General features: G+C 33.9%; 1 protein-coding gene across 1 annotated transcript; it reads left to right on the top strand.

Annotated features, from left to right (window-relative positions):
* Positions 1-2,195: 2,195 nt before the first annotated feature.
* On the top strand, positions 2,196-6,132 carry LOC141697474 (putative lysophospholipase BODYGUARD 3). The gene is made up of 4 exons (XM_074501879.1): positions 2,196-3,240; positions 3,487-3,815; positions 3,907-4,106; positions 5,510-6,132. The coding sequence occupies exons 1-4, from the start codon at positions 2,673-2,675 to the stop codon at positions 5,832-5,834; spliced, it is 1,422 nt and encodes a 473-aa protein (XP_074357980.1). The 5' UTR covers positions 2,196-2,672; the 3' UTR covers positions 5,835-6,132.
* Positions 6,133-20,447: the final 14,315 nt, after the last annotated feature.

Below are 20,447 nucleotides of genomic sequence, written 5' to 3'. Positions count from 1 at the left end.
AAATGACTCTTATTTCCTTTAATTTTATTTGATTTAATTACTCATAAGGGGTAATTAATTTCTTTTTAAAATATATTTAAATGTGTTAGTAATAGGAGGAATTTAGCTTAAGCCATTAGTTTAAATTAATTATTTTACTGATTCAGATAACTACAATTTGTTGTTTTTAAGCTTCTACTTAGTGGACATCATTTGGCCACGGCCAAAGCAAGGGAATAAAATTCATATTTGTGGTGAGAAAAGCCAATGAACAAAATCATACTTGTTTTGGAGGATCTTCCCAGAGGACAAAGACAAGACAAGCACACAGGTACCACTTTTTTGGGAAATTTTTTGCAACAACTTAAATTTTATATAAAGAGAGAAAAGGGACCATTTTACAAATTTTAGCTAACATTTTATTAAACCTTATTTCTATTTATACTTTTTTAGCATTCCACTAATAATGTTTCTAAGTTTTTGAAATTAGTCCCTACTCATAGAGGAGGTCCGCCCCCATGTGATATACATTTGATCAGTCTCAAAGGTACCCCTTCCCCATCAATTTATAGAAACAATTTAGCAAACTTAAGAATAAATTTGAATTATTTAGTCTAAAAATAGATAGATGCACTACTTTTAGCTTCTTTCATAATTTAGAGGGCCAATTAAAAAATTAAAGAGTTATATGATTTCTTTAATATAATGATGAAATGTAATTTTATCAAAATTAAGTTATTATATTAATTTTAGGAAAATGTTAAATTTAGAGCAGTTTTTTTAATTCCAGAACAAACTTACTCTGAAAGACTATATTACTCTTAAATTAATTTTTTCCTAATATTGATGATGTGCATCAATGAGGGTGGTTTAGTCTCTTTACACTACATTAGCTCTGAAAAATAGCTCTGAATTTAATATTTTTCTAATTTTATGATAATTTGTGAAAAGAAAGAAATAGTGATCAGCGGTTGTAATGAAGCAGAAGGCAAGGCATTAAAAAGAAGTGGGGGTTGTGAGTTGTGACGGTGGTGGTAAAAGAAAAGAGGTTATCTGATTAGAGTATGGGAGTCATGTGGACTGTGGCCTACTAGCAATAAATACAAAGGGAGGTTTGAGGGTTGGTCGCTCTTAAGTTTATTTTCTTTTAACTTTGTCAAACTATGCTCCTCATATTAATCGTTGTTAGGCTACTTCCCTTTGCTATTTGTGTAACTCTGGATAACTTCAACCCCAAGCCCTAATCAATATACTCTTTCTGATCAACTCGTTTTACTTAAATCACAAATGCATGTGACTCTTTCTCATACTGTAATCTTGTACAATTCGTTCCTTATTACACCAGTGACATGTTTAATAGATTACCCGCTTTAAGTGCCATAACCACTAATATCCGATTAAGACGGTTTTTAGAATAAGGGCATATTCGGTGACAATTATATGTCAGAGCAGAGTTCGTATAAGTAACATATGATTTTAAACCATTTGATATCATTTTACTTGAATCACAAATGTGACTCTTTCTTATACTATAATCTTGTAAAATTTGTAACTTATTACACCAGTAACGTTTAAGTGGCATAACCTGAATTTCAATTATTTGCTATAAATTTGGTACTAATATTTCGTAAAGACGGTTTTTAGAATAAGGGCATATTTGGTGATAATTATATGTTAGAGCAGAGTTCGTATAAGTAAGATATAATTTTAAATCATTTGATAATATATAAAAAGAAGTTATCAGGTGTGAGGATTGAGTACCGGTTCTTAATTTAGAAGGAATTTAGAGGTTTATTTCGAATTGTTATTTGGAATCCCAGAGGATCAGTCTTGATATGATGATATTGTCACAATATTGATAGGTGGAACTCCGACGGTAAAAAAATGTTTGAAGGTTTAAAAATGAGACTATATTTGTGCAAAATGATACAGTTTCCGGATATAGTAGATAAAATTATCATAACAACATTGTGGTAAAAAATAAATGAGGATGATTGAAAGGAAAAAGCCAAGAGTCCTACAGATAAAATGTAGAAAAAAGCAAAAGTACAGTACATGGGAATAAACAAGAGAGAAATGAAAGAGATTAGGAAAACTTGTAAAAATGTGCATGGGGGGTTATTCAGAAGGAAACCAAGGGTCTTTCTTAACAACTACCACCTACCAATTTAGCTTGGCCAGCCGAGGTTTTTAATGAAACAATGAATTTTCTTTTATCTGTTACCCGTCTGCGTACGTGTTTGGCCAGATCACTCTTTTCTTCTTCCCCCTTAATTTCTCCCCACTTAATTTTCTATTACACATAAATTCAACTCACACGCTTTCCTCATATAAGAGGCAGTAGTGTTGAAAGCAGTTTGATTATTTCCAGAAAACCTAACAAGATTTAGTCAATACTTCTTCCCCACTGCCACCACTCTCATTGCTTATAATTAGTCTTTGCTAATCACCATTTAAATAGAGGGGGAGATAGAGCACCAACATCCAATTTATTTTTCTCATTTTCTGGTTTTCATTAAGTTTTATCAACGACCTGCTCCTCCTGACTCGAAAGCCCAGAAATCGTACGCACACACATTTATACATCTCCTAGTTAGTAACCTAGCTAGCTAGGAGTATTGATTTTTCGCAAACTCTAGATTTTGGTTTCGGTGGCCTGCCTGGTTTTGGTACTAAATTTTGTTTTCTTCGAAATGGCTGTCATGGACAAAACGTTGTCGGTTTTGATGTTAACGGGGAATCTCGTGAACGAGTTTGTAAGTTTTATTGTGTTTTCCATTCTTGATGTGCTCGATTTCCTTCTATGTTACACGTACAAAGTTGTCGATTTCATCGTTGAAGCGGAATGGAAGCCTTGTTATTGCACTTCAGCCAGAAAGGCCATTACTAGTAGTGGCAACATCTTAGTTTCTGAACAAGGAGAGTCGAAGAAAATTGTTTGCCTAAGTTCTTCCAAGCTGCAGCTGGAGGAGATCTCCGATACTCTCTACACACGTTCGTCGTTAGTCTCTGAGGTATCGAAAACAACTGTTAGTCGTCTCAAAGTGGAGACGAAAAATGTGATGCAAGATATGAATAAATTCAAGAAAGGCAGATCCACATTTACTATCAACTCCACCATCATTGAAATGCTACAAGGTAAAATTGGAGGCAAAAAATCTCATACCTATCCGAGATGGTCAGATTGTGATTGCCAAACTTGTAATGCTTGGTCATCTTCTACCTCTGACACTCTCTTCCTGAAAGCTGAAGGACCAGCAGGTAATAATAAATTTACACCTGTTTTTCTTACCTGTTTTCCTCTATCCAATGGGGTAATGCCATGTGTTATATATTTGATTGTTGGTAATTAATTCTATGAACATATTAGATTTTTCTGCAGAAATAAAGTTTTCAGTACATTGTAAATGTTGTTAATTGTACTATTACTCACTAAATACATGACCTTAAGTACAATGACACTCTTAGAAAATGAAAATTTTGATGTTGTTTTTTGATGTGCATCAGGTAATGTGGAAGAGGATGTGCTTTTCATTCACGGATTCATTTCATCCTCGGAATTTTGGACAGAAACCCTGTTTCCGAAATTCTCAAAATTTACGAAATCGAAGTACAGGCTTTTGGCGTTCGATCTGTTAGGTTTCGGAAAGAGTCCGAAACCACATGATTCATTGTACACAATAAGAGAGCATTTAGAAATGATCGAGAAATCAGTACTTGAACCCAACAATGTCAAATCATTTCACATTGTCGCACATTCTTTGGGGTGCATTTTAGCTCTTGCTCTAGCCGTAAAATATCCCGGCTCCGTCAAATCTCTAACTCTCATAGCACCAGTAAGTAAATTTGTTCCACATTTCTTAACCAATTTGTTTTTCGAAAGGAAAAAAAATACTAATTTTTCGATAATGATTGACACTTTGACAGCCATACTTTCCGGCACCAAAGGGAGAACAAGCGACACAATATGTGATGCGAAAAGTGGCACCGAGGCGAGTGTGGCCTATGATCGCATTCGGCGCGTCACTTGCTTGTTGGTACGAGCATATTAGCCGAACCATTTGTCTTCTGATATGCAAGAACCACAGAGTCTGGGAATTTCTCACCAAACTGTTGACCAGAAACAGGTAACACAAGTCTCCTACATATCTACACAGTTTGATTTTTGATTATGTTGATCCAATAAACATTATGGCGTGTCCTCTATGTAACAACAACTTAATCGAATCATCTTAACCAAGTGCTGCAACATAGTTAGTCCTGGTAGCTTTGTTATAGTCTCAACTATTTTTAGGTTTGGTTTCTCTTAACTACACATACCGCTCACATGCCTTGTGCACTACCATTAACATAATAAAAACAGACCCGATTATTTATATTTCGAACTTTTAGCTTTCCTATTTAAGCACGATTTTTATAATAAATTCAAGTTCCGTCACTTTTTAACACATATATGCAATGCGCCATTGAATCACATTATATATGCTAAGAAAGTGTAGACAATTTGTGGTATCGAAAATGTCAGTTATTGAAAACTACCCATAAAAGTTTCTGTTTGGTCATACAATCGTTACTTATAATTTTTAATTTGCGAAATATTGTTAACAATCGTTTGCTCGAGATCGTGTACAATAGGTAACATGAAAATACTGGACCATGTGTATCTAATTGCTGCAGGCTAGCTTGTTATTAACATCTGGGAAATAATGATATGATTGCAACAATCCCCTTATGCAATGAATTAAGTTTTGTCCGGTCCTTAATTAGACAATTTAATTAGGCCTAAGTGACCGCTTTATCTGGCGACCACATTTATATGGGAACACTTTAATGGGACCGTGCCACAACACACTCTCAAGTCTATCAAAGTCATGCGTCATGAATTTTCAAACCATGAAAAGACCTCTTTCTACTTTCTTTTATTTCAAATTGTAGAAGACGGTTGGATCCATAATTTGCCATTACTACATACATATATTTCAATTGTAACTTCTATTATTCATATAAGTCGGACCAACCATTGAGACTTACGAAATACGAAAGAGCTCTCTTTTTCTTCACACTTTGCCTTTGCCAAAATGAAATGTTTGCTTATAGGAAATTCTTAACGTATAGATGGTTTATTCTAGATACAAATTAACAAATGATTGTGATTTAAACTAACTAAATTTAACTAGTATACAAACTCCCTGCATTTAGTTTGATGTGATGTTTCTTAATTTATTAGATATTTAAACCGATTAGTTGTTATTACTTTCCTCAAAAGGTTTCCTAAAGTATGAAAAGGGAATATAAATATTAGTAATTTAATTGGGGTTATAGACCAGATGTTGAAACGTTTACTTTGAAAATGATGGCTGCAACCAATTGATGTATGTGTAAATACATAGTTATCTTTATTATAACATCATCTGCTTACTGTTTTTCTTTCAACTCTCAACTTTCAACAGTGCAAATTTTATCTACTGCACACGTATAGTTAAACGGATAAGTGATTAAATTTGTGATTGTTTTTGGATGATTATTGCAGGATGAAGACATACTTGATTGATGGATTCTGTTGTCATACACACAATGCTGCATGGCATACGCTGCACAATATCATCTGCGGAACTGCTGGAAGAATGGGAGATTATTTGGATGTGGTTCAGAAAAATTTATCTTGCACTGTCAATGTGTTTCATGGCAGAGATGATGAGCTCATTCCGGTTGAATGCAGTTACAATGTGCAGTCTAGAGTTCCTCGTGCCAACGTCAAGATTATCGAGAAAAAAGATCACATTACAATTGTTGTTGGAAGACAGGAAGCCTTCACGAGAGAACTGGAGAAAATTTGGAATTCTTCAAGCAGTTGATTGAAAGATAGCAGAACTGGAGGAAGAAACTTTTTGTGCTCTGAAGTCTGAATGGTATCTTATTGCTGCTCTTGAGAAGATATGCAGCCAACATAAAAGTTTTATCCAAACAAACCATTCAAGGGAAATGGATAAAAGAATATAATTGTTTAGTATATAATGCATAAGCAAAGTTTGTATCTACCGCTTTCTTCATCATGTGTGAAGCTTTTTTTTTACATAGGACAAAATTGATATTAGTATGTTTATCATTTTCAAGTTGATGCTTTAATTTAATTATAAATATCAAATTTATATATATGTTCCCTCTTCTTTTTTTAGACCATATATATTCTTGCTAAACTCAACTTCAACACGAAAGTACACGAACAACATATATAATTAAGCTTGACTATGATACATGCAATTAAGTTGGTTGCTGCTAGATCGGCAACCGCTTAGTTGTGAAAGTTATTAAATGAACATTGAACAGCAGACTCATAACAGTAAGTGTTGCTGGTAGCATTGCTTGTTCTTGTTCCATTTATTTAATGTAAGCTTCTCTGTTTCCAGTTTTCATTATTAGCCACCTTGCTACTATTGTGCATCTTGAAAAATTTAAACTCTCTTCATCTCCTCTGACTTCCTGCAAATAGGCATTGTAAGACTGTAAGAGTAGCTAAGAGAGTACTTGTTTTTTCAGCCCTTGACTAACTAAACTGCCTATCTTAGCTCGCAAACAGTAAATATAAACTGTATAAATATTTACCTTGTAGGTTAATAGTTGCCGGTTTGTTTTGACTGTAAAAGTTTCTCAAGTTGAAATATGTATTTAAATAAATTGGTAATTTATTTTATTTTTGTGATTTCATTTTATATATATAAAAAATGTTCACTATTAACTCAAAAATAAAATTTTCATTTCTTATTGTAAATAACTTTAATAATAATTAATTTTAATTTTCAAGAAGTGAAATTGATCAATTTTTGACTAAATATGAAAAATTATCGATTCTTTTTTTTTAAATCTAAAAATTATATTTTAAAATAAACTAAATATATTCTCCAATAATTTTTTTATTATTTCCAATTATATGGTACATGTAAACTTCAGTTAAAATTGATCAACACTATAAGAAATCAGGCCATTTACGACGGTTTTTTTGAACTGGAATCGTCGTAATTGAGACATTTACGATGTAAAATTTTTGTCATTTTTGCTCGAGTAATAAGTTCAATTTTTAGTTATAAAATAAAATTTTGTCGCCAATTAGTAAGTAGAGGCCATATTCTCAATCAAAAGCCGAAATAGACATGTAAATAGAAGAAGGCTGTATTTTTCATTTACAATAATTATAAGTGTATGATTCAAATTAATACAGACATGTGATGAGCATAAAATATGTGGTTTTCTGTCGGCTAACCTAATTCAGGAAACTTTTAATACACAGTCTAATTAATCTTGACTTGCATATTTGCATGAATGATCTACAGTCTACACATGCTTGATCACTTCCCTGGACAACATAAAGTTGTTGAAAGATACAACCTAACAGTTCGCTAGCTGTACTCGTTGGGCTTGGCTTATAAGAATTTTTTATTTTTGCTAATAATTAAAACTAGTAGATAACCCGTTTAGATCAAAATATCAATATTTAATAATGATTATAAAAATTAATTTTAATTTTTTTTTATTAAAATATATAATAAATAAAATTGTACGATTATTGCAATTTTTATTTTTAAATTATATGTAGCTTTCATTATTTCAAATCTTATTATAACAACAAACTCAACGTTATTATGTATCTATTATTAAAAAAGACATAACTAATATTTTACATCAAAATTTTAGTCGCGACACAATTGATGGATAATTTAACAAAAAATTAAATCAACAGCACTAAGTAATTGCATATTAAATTTCTTATTGTTAGCTGAATTTGTATTTTTATATAGTTTGTAATTGCATAATTTTTTCTGATAAAATATTCATTATGTATGTATAAATTTGCAATTGGTGCTAAAATAGCATTCTGTATGTACGTAAGAATCTAGCAATTACAATTACAATGTATATACGATTTTGTTTATATAAAAACAATATAATTATGTGGTATATAAGAATCAAAAAACGGGTAAAGTATTACATATAAAATTATAAGTCATATATGAATAAAAAAGAATAAAAATGGTATATTTAGAGGTATAGCAAGATTTAAAAAAGGGTGAAACCAAAAGTTCGTAAAACTGAAAAGAGGTGAAACCAAAGTATCCTTTAGAAGATGATTTCCTTATTAATTAATAATAACACTGTTTAAATGATTCCATTTTACTATTTTAATAAAAAAGAATTCTACGAAAAAAAGAAATATCGTAATTATAATATGATTCCGATCTATATTTTGTTTAATCGACATGAAAGAGAACTATAAGGGTGGAACTAAAATACGGCGTAACCGTACTAAAATGAAACCAAGTACCCTATCAAGAAATAATTTGGAGTTCTACGAAAATAGAATTGTAATCATATCACGGTTTGAACAATTTTATTATTTTCTAGTGGTGAAACCAAAATACAACTTTTATAATATTCATACCATTTTATTAAAATGGAATTCTACCAACAAATTAAAAATTTCTAAATTAAAAAATTTCAATTTAAACACTTGGCCTATTTACTTGGTCGTGGTTTATATTTCTCGGAACCTATTTAGTTGAGCCAATTTATGAACTTATTTATTTTAAAATATAATTAAAAATAGCAATCAAACCTATAATAATAATAATAAAAAATTATGGCTTATAAAAAATTTAAAAATGAGTAAAAATAATACATATACAATTATAAGTCATATAGGAATAAAAAGAGATAAAAATAATACACTTGAAGTTATAAAATGTGAAACCAAAAGGTGGTCGGACTAAAAAATAAGTGAATATGTTTCGTTTATTAATAAAGAAAAACGGGTAAAAAATAATACATATAGAATTATAAGTCATATAAGAATCAAAAAGGATAAAAATATTACACTTACAGTTACACCATAAATCATAAAAACAAAAAAAAAACAAAAGTGATAGAACCAAAAAATAAGTGAAAATAAAGTATCACTTAAAAAATTTATTAATAATGAAAAACGGGTAAAAATAATATATATATATATATATATATATATATATATATATAGAATTATAAGTCATATCGAAATCAAAAAGATAATAATAATACAATTAAAGTTAGAGTTATAACATGAATCATGTGAAACCAAAAGATGGTGATACCAAAAAATAAGTGAAACCTAGTAATACTTGAAAGGAGGTTTCACTTATTAATAAACGTTATTAAAGCAAAGAACTGTCGTCATCAAGACCAGATTTAACGTGGTAACTGAGAGACAGAGCAAAATAAAAGAACTTTCAACAATGTCTAGTAATGCTTCACATGACAAACTCTTCCAGTCTTATTTATAAGGCACCATATGCATTTCTTACTTAATTTTTATAAATAAAAAATTAATTTCCCTCATTTTTACTTGTCTTTCTCCTCTCATCAATTTTCTTCCCTTCAATTATAATTCAAATATATTATACCTATAATTATTATTTTAAATATATTATTATTTTAATAATAAAATATAATTAGTGTTGGAAACAATGTACATAAATAATGTCCTAAACCACTTAGTGTGTTTATGGACACACCTGAAAATTGTAATCCTTGCTGTGTTATGATGGAAAATCACTTTGTTTAGACTGTGTAAAACCATGAATTTTTAAGCCTTATTCACTGGGCTGAGGTGCAGGTTGGGGAACGGGAAGAAACGTCTAGGTGTTGAGCTTAAGTTTTGGGCCTGCTTGTATTAAATTTATCGATGGGGGTGACCTGACCTGCCAGAGGGCACAGGGTGGCTCAAATTTTGTTATTGTAAAAAATAAGGTAAGGTTTTCTTAATAGTAAAGAAACAAAGTTATTATAAAAGAGATATGAACAGAATTTTGAAAACAATTAAAAAGCTACGCCTAGACGCTTAGTCAGAAAATATATTTATTATTCGGTAAAGAATAAGTTTTTCGACACTAATTAATTTTTTTTTTCTGTTCTCTCCCTATTTCTCTCCGAAAAATAAACCGCTTCCCTCGGTCAATCTGGTCATCTTCTTACTTTGATTACAATTCACAATATATATTTCTAATAGTAATATACTCCAACAACAATAACCCGAATAGAGTGACATTTTGGATTTTCTTCTTTGAACGCCTGATTTCGAAGTAGACAAAAGCCCGATTTGCTGGTTGCCTGATGATTGTTCTTCATAAGTCTGTTTTCATCAACCAAAAAGTCGTAGGGAGCGTTTAGTTCGTGATTAATAAGTCCGGTTAACAAGAATCGAAACCGCAATCACATGTATTTGTGTTTTGATTAACAATTTAGTGATAGTGAATGAGAACTTCATTCCCCTTAAATAGGTAAATCATTCCCCACATACCACTTGAGATATCATGTCATTTTCTTTCCCATTAACTCTATTACCTTACCTCTCATTTACATTCCCGTATCTGATTCCAACTAACGATCCAAACGCCCCCTTAGTATACGTATGCCATTTTTTTAGGAGTTATCCCACATCGTTTGTGGAAGGGGCAGATTGCTAGAATATAAGCAGTCATATAACTTCATTCGTATGAGAACTTTTGGTAGGTTCCAAAAACAAATCTGTGAGGGCTCGACCCAGAGGGGACACTGTAATACTAATTTGGAGTTAGGCCTGCTAAACAAGCCCAACAAATGCTATAAGAGCTATGGTTATAAACGGTCCTGAATAATCTCAGACGGGCTCCCAGAATGGACCTAGGAGGAGGTAGATGGGCTACCCAGTATGGGCTCAAGCAAAAGGTGGGTGGACCTTCCAGTATGGGCCTAGGGGGAGTCAGAAAGCCAGAAGGATTCCAGTATGGGTCAACGGGGAGTCAGATCACACAATCAGGTGGCAGATTCGGTAGGTGTCGAGCTCGATGTGTGAAGGGGAGATTGTTAAGAGTTATCCCACATCATTTGTGAGAGGGACAAATTGCTAGAATATAAGCATCCAAACAACTCCATTAATATGAGGCCTTTTAGGAGGTGCCTGTTGTGCAAGATATGCCTATACAATAACAAAACTAAGTCACATTGACAACCCTGAGATTTAGTTGTTTGATAATCAATTTTGTATTCTGTATTGTATTTCTTGAGTCTGTAAAAAGGTTAGAAGATTAGACTGGAGTATTTTTCAGTAAACAGATTCAAGCTAAGGAATAAACTCTGAAAGAAGATCAAGCCATGATCATGACTCAGAGAAAAGTGTAGAAGCTTGGAGTTGAATAAAACTGTTTTATGAAAAATGTTCTAAGTCAAGATATTGACAAGTCACAGATCAAGTTATATCGAGAATTCATTTGAGAAGCTCAGATTAACTTATCGAGAATTCCAAAATGACTTATAGAGAAGTCTCAGAGATATCGACAAGTCAAATGAAGATGTAGAGAACTGTAGATATCGAAAATTCATTTCTGCATGTGGAGAACTCAGAGATATCGACAAGTCAAAATGAAGATGTGAAAAATTGGAGATATCGACAAGTCAGTTTCTCATTAGAGATCTCAGATATATCGACAAGTCAAAATGTATATAGATATCTCAGAGATATCGACAAGTCATTTCTACATTTAGAGATCTCAGACATATCGACAAATCATTTCACATGTAAAGATCAAGAGAGCTCGACAAGTCAAATATACCTATAGAGAACTCAGAGATCTCGATAAGTCATTACACTTATCGAGATGTCACTTCTCTATAGAACAAATTAGAGATGTCGATATGCCTCTCAAGTACAGAATGCAAACAAATTGAATATCCAAGATCATCATTCAACAAACGATCTATCAACTAGATTGAAAAGTCTACAAAGTAGCAAGGATAATACAAGATCAAGGGCCAAGATTAATTGGACAAAGGATGGTCATAGACCTGCAAGATTCCACACGGATTTGCTAAGCTAGAAATGGAAATAGAAAAAGGTTGCTTTAGAAAGTAGTTTAATACATTTTAGTGCAAGTCTTATAAACCCATGCTGCTAGTGTAAACATGCACTGGTCCTTAGTTTAGAAGTAACAAACAGATTCATATTTTCTTGTATTCTTTCAAGGAAGAAGCCGAGTTCTTATATTTTTAAGAACACATAATTTGTAGCAAGACAAAATTAATTAATACAAATTAAGTGAGTTTTCAAATATTGTGCTTGTTGTTTTATTTCTGTCAAAACACAATATCTCTACAAATTAGAAACTGCTTTGTTCATCTAATATCCAACTGTTTAAAAAGACTAAAAATCCAAAGAAACAGATTCACCCCCCTCTGTGTTGTACTAAATATCTAACAAGTGGTATCAGAGCAAAATCTGAAAGTAAACAGATAAAGATCTTGGAAGTATGAGTGCACAAAAGATAAGCAGTATCAAGATACCAGCCTTTGATAAAATCAACTATACACTTTGGAAAAAGAAGATGATGCTGTTCATAAGGATGGCCAACCCACTATATATCCAGATTCTCAAGAATGGCCCTTTTACTCCCATGGAAAAGGTTGATGAATCTACTGATGGAGACATGGTCATCCAAGCTCATAATGACCCCAAAGACCCCTCAAAATACACTGAATTTGAAAAGGAAAAAGTCTCTCTGGATAGTAGCCTGCAACTAATTCTGATAGAGTCACTTGACAATGTCATGTACAACAATATTGTCAACTATGACACAGCCAAAAAGATATGGGAAAATTTTGAGATTTTGTGTGAGGGTACAGAGGAAGTAAGATCAAATCAAAGGATAATACTGGTGTCTCAATATGAGGGTTTCATGGCAAAGCTTAAAGAAGAAATTACTGAAGATTTTGAAAGGTATAACAAATTGATAAATGATTTGCAATTTCATGATAAATATTATGAAGCAGAGAAGGTTAACCTAAAGTTCTTGCTAGCTCTTCCTGACCACCTTGAATAAAAAATATCAGCTATTAGAGAAGGAAGAGACTTTAGCAGAATAACACTGGAAGTTTTGTATGGGATCTTGAAAACATATGAGTTTGAAATATTGCAAAAAAAGTTATTAAAGGCAAATCAAGGACATGTGGTTGATGGTTCCAGTGCCTTTGCTGTTAATGACAATGAAGCAAGTGAAGATGAACAAGATGCTCAAGCTCTAGTTATTCATGGTGTGGAGCAAAAGAACAAAGTACCTCAGAAACAAGTTGTTTTTGAGCTAGAGGAAGATAAATTCTACACCTTGATGAGCTAGATGAGATGGACCAATCTATGGATTACTTGGCTAGAAAATTTTCTAACATAAGGGTCAAAAAGCCAAGATTTTTCAAGAACAAGGGACAATCTTCAAACAACAACAATTGAAAACAAAAAGATCATTATAACTCAGCTAACAAAGGTGTCTACAAGACTGGATCTGTTGACAGATCAAAGATAAGGTGCTTCAACTGTGATGAGTTAGGTCACTTTGCTACTGATGAAGAAACGTCAAGGAAAGGCTTACATAGCTGAAGGCAAGAGTTGAGATGACACTGATGAAGAAGATGAGAATGAAGAGTTTGGAAACTATGCACTTATGGATCTTGAGCAAGGAAAATCATCCTCATCAAAATCGGAGGTACCAACTCTAACTACCATTGATTTAAATACAAGCCAATATAAAGAAACTGTTGAAAAAATGAGTGTAGAGATGTTTCATATCCACACAAGCATGGTGGCGGCTAATGAGAAAGTGAGTAGACTGTCAAAGATAAATGAGAAGCTTGAGATTGAGAAGCAAGAATTGGAACTACAGCTTGTTGAGCTTGAAACTGTTAAGCAAGAAAATGAATATTTGAAGAACAAGCTCAAGTGTGCAAGTGAAATAGAAGCTGTGTTGATGGAAAAGTTGGGGAAGAATGAGGTAAAACTGAAGTCTTTCAGAAATGCATCTCAGTTGGTTGGAAAGTACCATGAGAATAACAAGCCATGTGCTAACATAACTATTGGTTTGGACTATGATGCCTTGAACAACAATAAGAAAAATAAAGGTGACAAAGGTAAAATAGTTGCCAATCAAGATGTCCCTGTTATGCTGAGAAAAGCTGATGCACCTTTGTTCAAAGCATGTGAAGTCAATTTCAGTGAAGAAGAGTTGGTAATCAAGCAAGAACTTGCAAATGAAGATACTGAAAAGAAAAATAAAGAAACCACTCCTATTGCTGAAATTAAGAAGAAGCCCATGGTCAACCAAGTTTCTAAGATACCAATCAAAGAAATCAAGATTGAGAATGCAGGAAAGAAAAAGAAGAACAAGAATGGAAAAATTGGAGTAAACAAGAGCAATAACTTTGCATTTGTTGCAGATACTCCTAGAAAAGAATGTCAGAAGTGTGTCTCTACAAATCACCTAACTCACTTTTGTAAAAAGGCTGTTAGTGAGCCAAAAATGGGAACATGCAAATACAATGAAGCAAAGGCTGAAGATCCCTATTCCTCCCGTGACAAGTTTGATTGCATTCCTTGCCAAATGAAAGTGATGATAAGCTGTGATAAACTGAGAGTAGATCTACAACTAAAAAGGAAAATACAAATCAAGCATTGAACACTGTTATTTCTGAATCATCATATTCTACTTCTGCAAATTTTATTTACAAGAAGAAAGTACCTAACACTGCTTGTGTAGCTAAACACAGTTAATCCTCATTGTGTGCAAGAAAATATGAAGAAAGTCATATGGATCATAGAGAGTGGACGCTCTAGGCATATGACAGGTGATAAAACCCTACTATCACAATTTGAGGGAATGGCAAACCCATTAGTGACTTTTTGAGACAACAATAAAGGATTCACAATGGGATATGGCAAGTTAATTTCTAGAAATATTATCATTGATGATGTAGCACTGGTGGCTGGTCTTGAGGTATATCTCCTGAGTATTGTTGTGCATATGTTGTGTACTTGATGATTTCATAAACAAAACATCTAAGTAGATGTTACTTAGTGAAATAATGTAGCACTCGACGGATAAGAATTATAGTCCCGACGGATAACTCATTACAGTCCCGACGGATGTTAACTTATTATCCATCGGGTTAGTAGCTTATGTAATAATGAGTCTGTAGCACAGTTCTGTATACATCTTTGTATAGATTCTGTAGTAGTCTACAAGTCATGTTGAACTAGATATGCAGAATATGTTGATTAACTGTATATAAATGATGTCTTGTAATTCTGCATAAGTGAAATGAAGTCAAGTGCCAAAATAGCTACCAACGTATGATTAACAAAGCCATCGATGGATGATCAAATGACTATCAACGGATGTTTAATATAGCAGTCGATGGATAATCAATGAAGCCATCAACGGATGTTCAGAAAGTCGACGGATGATCATATATCTAACGGATACTCATAAAGTCCAACGGATGATCATATAAAGAATTCAAACAGCAGTTGAACAGTGAAAACTGAGCACAGCCGTCGAGATGTATACAAATCTACTGTGGAAGCCCATTGACTGGGTAAAAGAAGACGAAAAGCAGCAAAGCTTAAGACTGATAGTTTTTATATGTATTCGGTCTTTTTTACTTTGTAATCTTGGTAATATATAAACCAAGAACGTAGCAAATAAAAAGGGAGAGCAGAGATACAAAAGAAAAATAGAGAAATCTTTGTAAGCAGAATCTTTAGCATTTTCCTGTATTCACAGTAGTTCAATTTGTAAGCAGCTGTGAGCATTCTTGCACACAGAGTCCTCTCGATATATAATATATATCTCTGGTGGAATTGTTTAAATCTACCAGAAAGTTTTTAAAGACTCTTGTTTTTAACTACTTATGTTTTGATTCAATTAAGTTTCTATTCCGCATTGTGCTAATCAAAACACTTATATCTATATTCGAGTTGAACATTTTTATTTCGAGAAAAAGGTTCAAGAATTCCATTCAACCCCCCTTCTGTAATTTTTGCTATATTGTTAAGGGACTAACAATTGGTATCAGAGCAAGCTCTTAATCTACAAAGAGTTTAAATATCAAAACAATTCAGCAAGATGAACAAGAAAGACGTTGGAGTCAAGATTCCTTTTCTAGATAAAGATAATTACCATCATTGGAAGGTAAAGATGCATCTTCATATGCTTTCTCAAGATGAGGCCTATGTGGACTGAATAGAAAGAGGCCCTCATGTTCCAATGAGAGCTGCAACAGGAAACGAGCCATCAGTTCCCAAGCCAAGGCACAAATGGTCTGATGCTGATATTGAACAAGTCAGGAAGGATAAAAAGGCCATGAACATTCTGTTCAATGGAGTTGATGCAGACATGTTTGACAACATTATCAACTACAAAACTGCCAAGGAAGTCTGGGATACTATACAGATAATCTGTGATGGCACTGAGCAAGTTAGAGAAAACAAGATGCAGCTCTTGATTCAGCAATATGAGCATTTTCACAATGAGGAAAGTGAGTCACTCACTGACATTTTTAGTAGATTTCAAAAATACTAAATGCTCTTAAGTTGCATGGAAGAGTCTATCAGACCAAAGACTCTAATCTGAAATTCCTTGGATCTCTTCCAAAGGAATGGAAACCAATGACAGTCTCATTAAGAAACTCACAAGATTATAAAGAGTTTACTTTGGAGAGACTGTATGGCATCTTGAAGACCTATGAGCTTGAGATAGAGCAGGATGAAAGGATGAAGAGAGGAAAGAAGAAAGGAGGATCCATTGCACTAGTTGCTGATTTGGAAAAGGAGAAGGAAGTGAAGATGGAAGCTGTTGAGTCAACTTCTAAGGTCTGTGAGAACAAGGGCAAGGGGCTTGCAGTAGAAAGTGAAGATTCATTGAGCCAAGATGACATGGAGGACATTGATGAGCACCTAGCATTTCTATCCAGGAGATTTGCCAAGCTCAAGTTTAAGAAGAACTTTGGAGCAGCCAAGCCAAATAGAAACATGGTGGATAAGTCAAAATTCAAATGTTTCAAATGTGGTTTGGCAGGGCATTTTGCAAATGAGTGTAGAAAGTCAGATTCCAGTAAGAAAAGGTTTGAGTCTGTGGATTATAAGCAAAAATACTTTGATCTACTTAAACAAAAGGAAAGGGATTTTATTACATAAGAGAATGACTGGGCAGCAGATGGTTTGGATGAAGATGAAGATGTCAGTTATGTCAATCTAGCCCTAATGGCCAAGTCTGATGAAACAGAGACAAGTTCCTCAAGCAATCAGGTAATTACTACAAACCTTGCACATTTATCTAAAGATGAGTGTAATGATGCCATAAATGACATGTCTACAGAATTATATCATTTGCGTGTTACACTTAAGTCTCTTACTAAAGAAAATGCTAAAATAAAAGAAAACAACTTGTTTTTAAGTGAGAGGAATAATGTGCTTGAGTCTCAGTTTGTTGATTTTGAGAAACTAAGAATTGAGTGTAAGATTGCCAAGGAGGAATTAACTGAGTCCTTGAAAAAGGAAGAGATTTTAAAGAAGCAGCTCGAGCGTGAACAAGAGGTGATTAAAGCATGGAAAACATCCAGGGATGTCCATGCTCAAATCACCAAAGTTCAAGGAATTGAGTCTTTTTGTGATGAAGCCTGGAAAAAGAGTAAAGAGAAACTAGAACCTAATTTGGTAGATGGTTTGCTGACAGATGTAGACTCGACGGATGATGAGGACTATCCGTCGGATAACAAAAAGTGTTATCCGTCGAAAGATGAAAATCCTCATCCGTCGGCTGTGAGCAAGCCCATTAGCAAAGCCAAACTAATCAAGCTGAATGAGAAGTATGGGTCTTTTCCAAGAACTTTGTTTCAGGAGAGTCAAGTCAAGTTAAGAAAGGAAAAAGGGCTAATGTTGGTCACATGACTGTCAAACAGTTAAGTGACAGACTTGAGAAAATTGAGATAAAAACAGAGACTAAAAGGAAAAACAACAGGAATGGTAAAGTAGGGATTAACAAACACAATAACTACACACATGATAAATATGCTCCTAGAAAAATCTGTGTCAAATGTGGTAGTGTAAATCATTTGTCTGTTAATTGCAAATCTGCCATGCCTACTCCCATGTCTGTTCAACTCAATTTCCTAACATGAATACCATGCCTCCCATTCCTGTTAATGCTATGCCTACACAGAACATGAATGCACAGTTTGCTAATATGTCTTTTACATCTAATCCATATTATGCTGCATACAGTATGCCTCAAATGCCATTTAGCATGCCTTACTGGAATAACATGTTTACACCAAGCATGCCATTTCCTGTTAGCCATAATATGCATAATAATTCTATTGCATTAAATGGTTTCAAAGGTCCAACCCAAATGACTAAGGAAGAATCTGAAATTCCTAAGTCAAATGAATTAAGACCTAAGAAACAGAAGAAGAAAGCTAACAAGGCAGGACCCAAGAAAACTTGGGTACCAAAATCAACTTGATTTGATTTTGATGTGTGCAGGGAAACAGAACGAATCTTTGGTACTTGGACAGTGGTTGTTCAAGACACATGACTGGTGATTCTACCCTGCTCACAGAGTTTAAGGAGAGAGCAGGCCCAAGTATTACTTTTGGAGATGACAGCAAGGGTTATACTGTGGGATATGGCTTGATTTCAAAGGACAATGTCATCATCGAGGAGGTTGCCTTAGTGGATGGTCTTAAATACAATCTGTTGAGTATCAGCCAGCTTTGTGACAAAGGCAATTCAGTAACCTTCAACAAAGAAGCCTGTGTTGTGACTAATAATCAAAGCAACAAAGTGGTTCTCACTGGTGTGAGAAGAGGAAATGTGTACCTAGCTGATTTCAACTCAACTAAAGCAGAATCTGTAACTTGTCTTCTCAGTAAAGCAAGTCAGGATGAAAGTTGGCTATGGCACAAAAAGCTATCTCATTTAAACTTCAAGACCATGAATGAGCTGGTAAAGAAAGAATTGGTAAGAGGTATTCCTCTAGTGGAGTTTTCAAAGGATGGAATGTGTGATGCCTGCCAAAAAGGGAAGCAGATCAAAGCATCATTCAGGAAGAAACTTGATTCAACAATTGAAGAGCCTTTACAACTGCTTCACATGGATTTGTTTGGACCAGTCAATGTATTGTCCATCTCAAGGAAAAGATTTTGCCTAGTAATTGTAGATGATTTCTCAAAGTTCTCTTGGACATATTTTCTAAAGTCTAAAGATGAGGCTAGTGAAATCATCATCAATCACATAAGGAAAGTCAACAATCATCCTGATTTCAAAGTTAGAAGAATCAGGAGTGACAATGTAACTGAATTCAAGAATTCTGTCATGAGAGCATTTTGTGAAGAAAATGGGATACTGCATGAGTTTTCAGCAGCAAGGACTCCACAACAGAATGGAGTAGTGGAAAGGAAGAACATATCACTTATTGAAGCTGCAAGGACAATGCTTGAAGAATCTAAACTACCAACATATTTCTGGGCCGAAGCTGTAAATACTGCATGCTACACTCAGAACATTTCTCTGATTAATCAAGCAAGATGCATGACTCCCTATCAATTGTTCAAGAACAAGAAGCCAACTCTAAACTTTCTTCATATCTTTGGCTGCAAATGCTATATCCTGAGAAATCAAACTGATCAAAATGGGAAGTTTGATGCTAAAGCAGATGAAGGAATTTTTGTTGGATATGCTGTTGGTAAAGCATATAGAGTCTACAATCTAAGAACCAACATTGTTGTGGAATCTATACATGTTGTATTTGATGATAAAAAGATTGAAGGACTAAAAGATGGAGATTACCATGAGAGCCTCAAATTCGACAATGTGGAGATGGTTAGTGATGACAGTGATGATGAGAGTGATCAAGAAACAGTGTCTAAAGATAATGTAGACAAATCTACCACCGATGAAGCACAAAACTCAACATCCGTGGAGTTGCATAATGCTTCATCCGTCGGAAGGCAATCTGTGTTATCCGTCGGAAGACAACCTGCCTCATCCGTCGGTACTCAAAATTCACCATCCATTGGGTTATCAAAAGGAGCAGGAGGTCAAGACAGATCACCTATAGAAAATTCTCCTTTCTTAAATCAAAGATCCACAAACTCAGGGGGAGTTTCTAGCAATCAAAACTCAATCACACATCAAGACAATCATGAGGTCTCTTCATCTAGAGCTAATCTACCTCAACAAAGGAAATGGACAAAAGATCACCCCTTTGAGCTTATCATTGGTGATGTTTCTTCTAGAGTTCAAACAAGAAGAGCAACTCAGGAAGAATGTCTATACAACAGCTTTATGTCAAAGGAAGAACCAAAGAAGGTAGAAGAAGTTTTGTTGGATCCTGATTGGATTTTAGCTATGCAGGAGGAGCTAAACCAATTTGAAAGGAATAATGTATGGAAGCTGGTACCCAAGCCTAAAGGAAAGAATCCAATAGACACCAAGTGGGTATTCAGAAACAAGATGGATGAAAATGGCATAGTAATCAGGAATAAAGCTAGATTGGTTGCTAAGGGTTATTGTCAGCAAGAAGGAATAGATTTTGATGAACTTTTGCTCCTGTTGCAAGACTTGAAGCCATCAGAATCTTCTT

Source organism: Apium graveolens, chromosome 11, assembly GCF_009905375.1.
Source record: "Apium graveolens cultivar Ventura chromosome 11, ASM990537v1, whole genome shotgun sequence".
Taxonomy (NCBI): domain Eukaryota; kingdom Viridiplantae; phylum Streptophyta; class Magnoliopsida; order Apiales; family Apiaceae; genus Apium; species Apium graveolens.
The sequence above is the reverse complement of the archived record's forward strand: the minus strand, read 5'-3'. Positions and strand labels throughout refer to the sequence as shown.

What these genes read in the sequence shown, in the direction of transcription:
- LOC141697474 (XM_074501879.1), top strand. Translation starts at nt 2,673, where the DNA reads ATGGCTGTCATGGACAAAACGTTGTCGGTTTTGATGTTAACGGGGAAT. An exon ending in GAAAGCTGAAGGACCAGCAG is followed by an intron (nt 3,241 to 3,486) that starts GTAATAATAAAT and finishes GATGTGCATCAG; the next exon opens with GTAATGTGGAAGAGGATGTG. An exon ending in AAACTGTTGACCAGAAACAG is followed by an intron (nt 4,107 to 5,509) that starts GTAACACAAGTC and finishes TGATTATTGCAG; the next exon opens with GATGAAGACATACTTGATTG.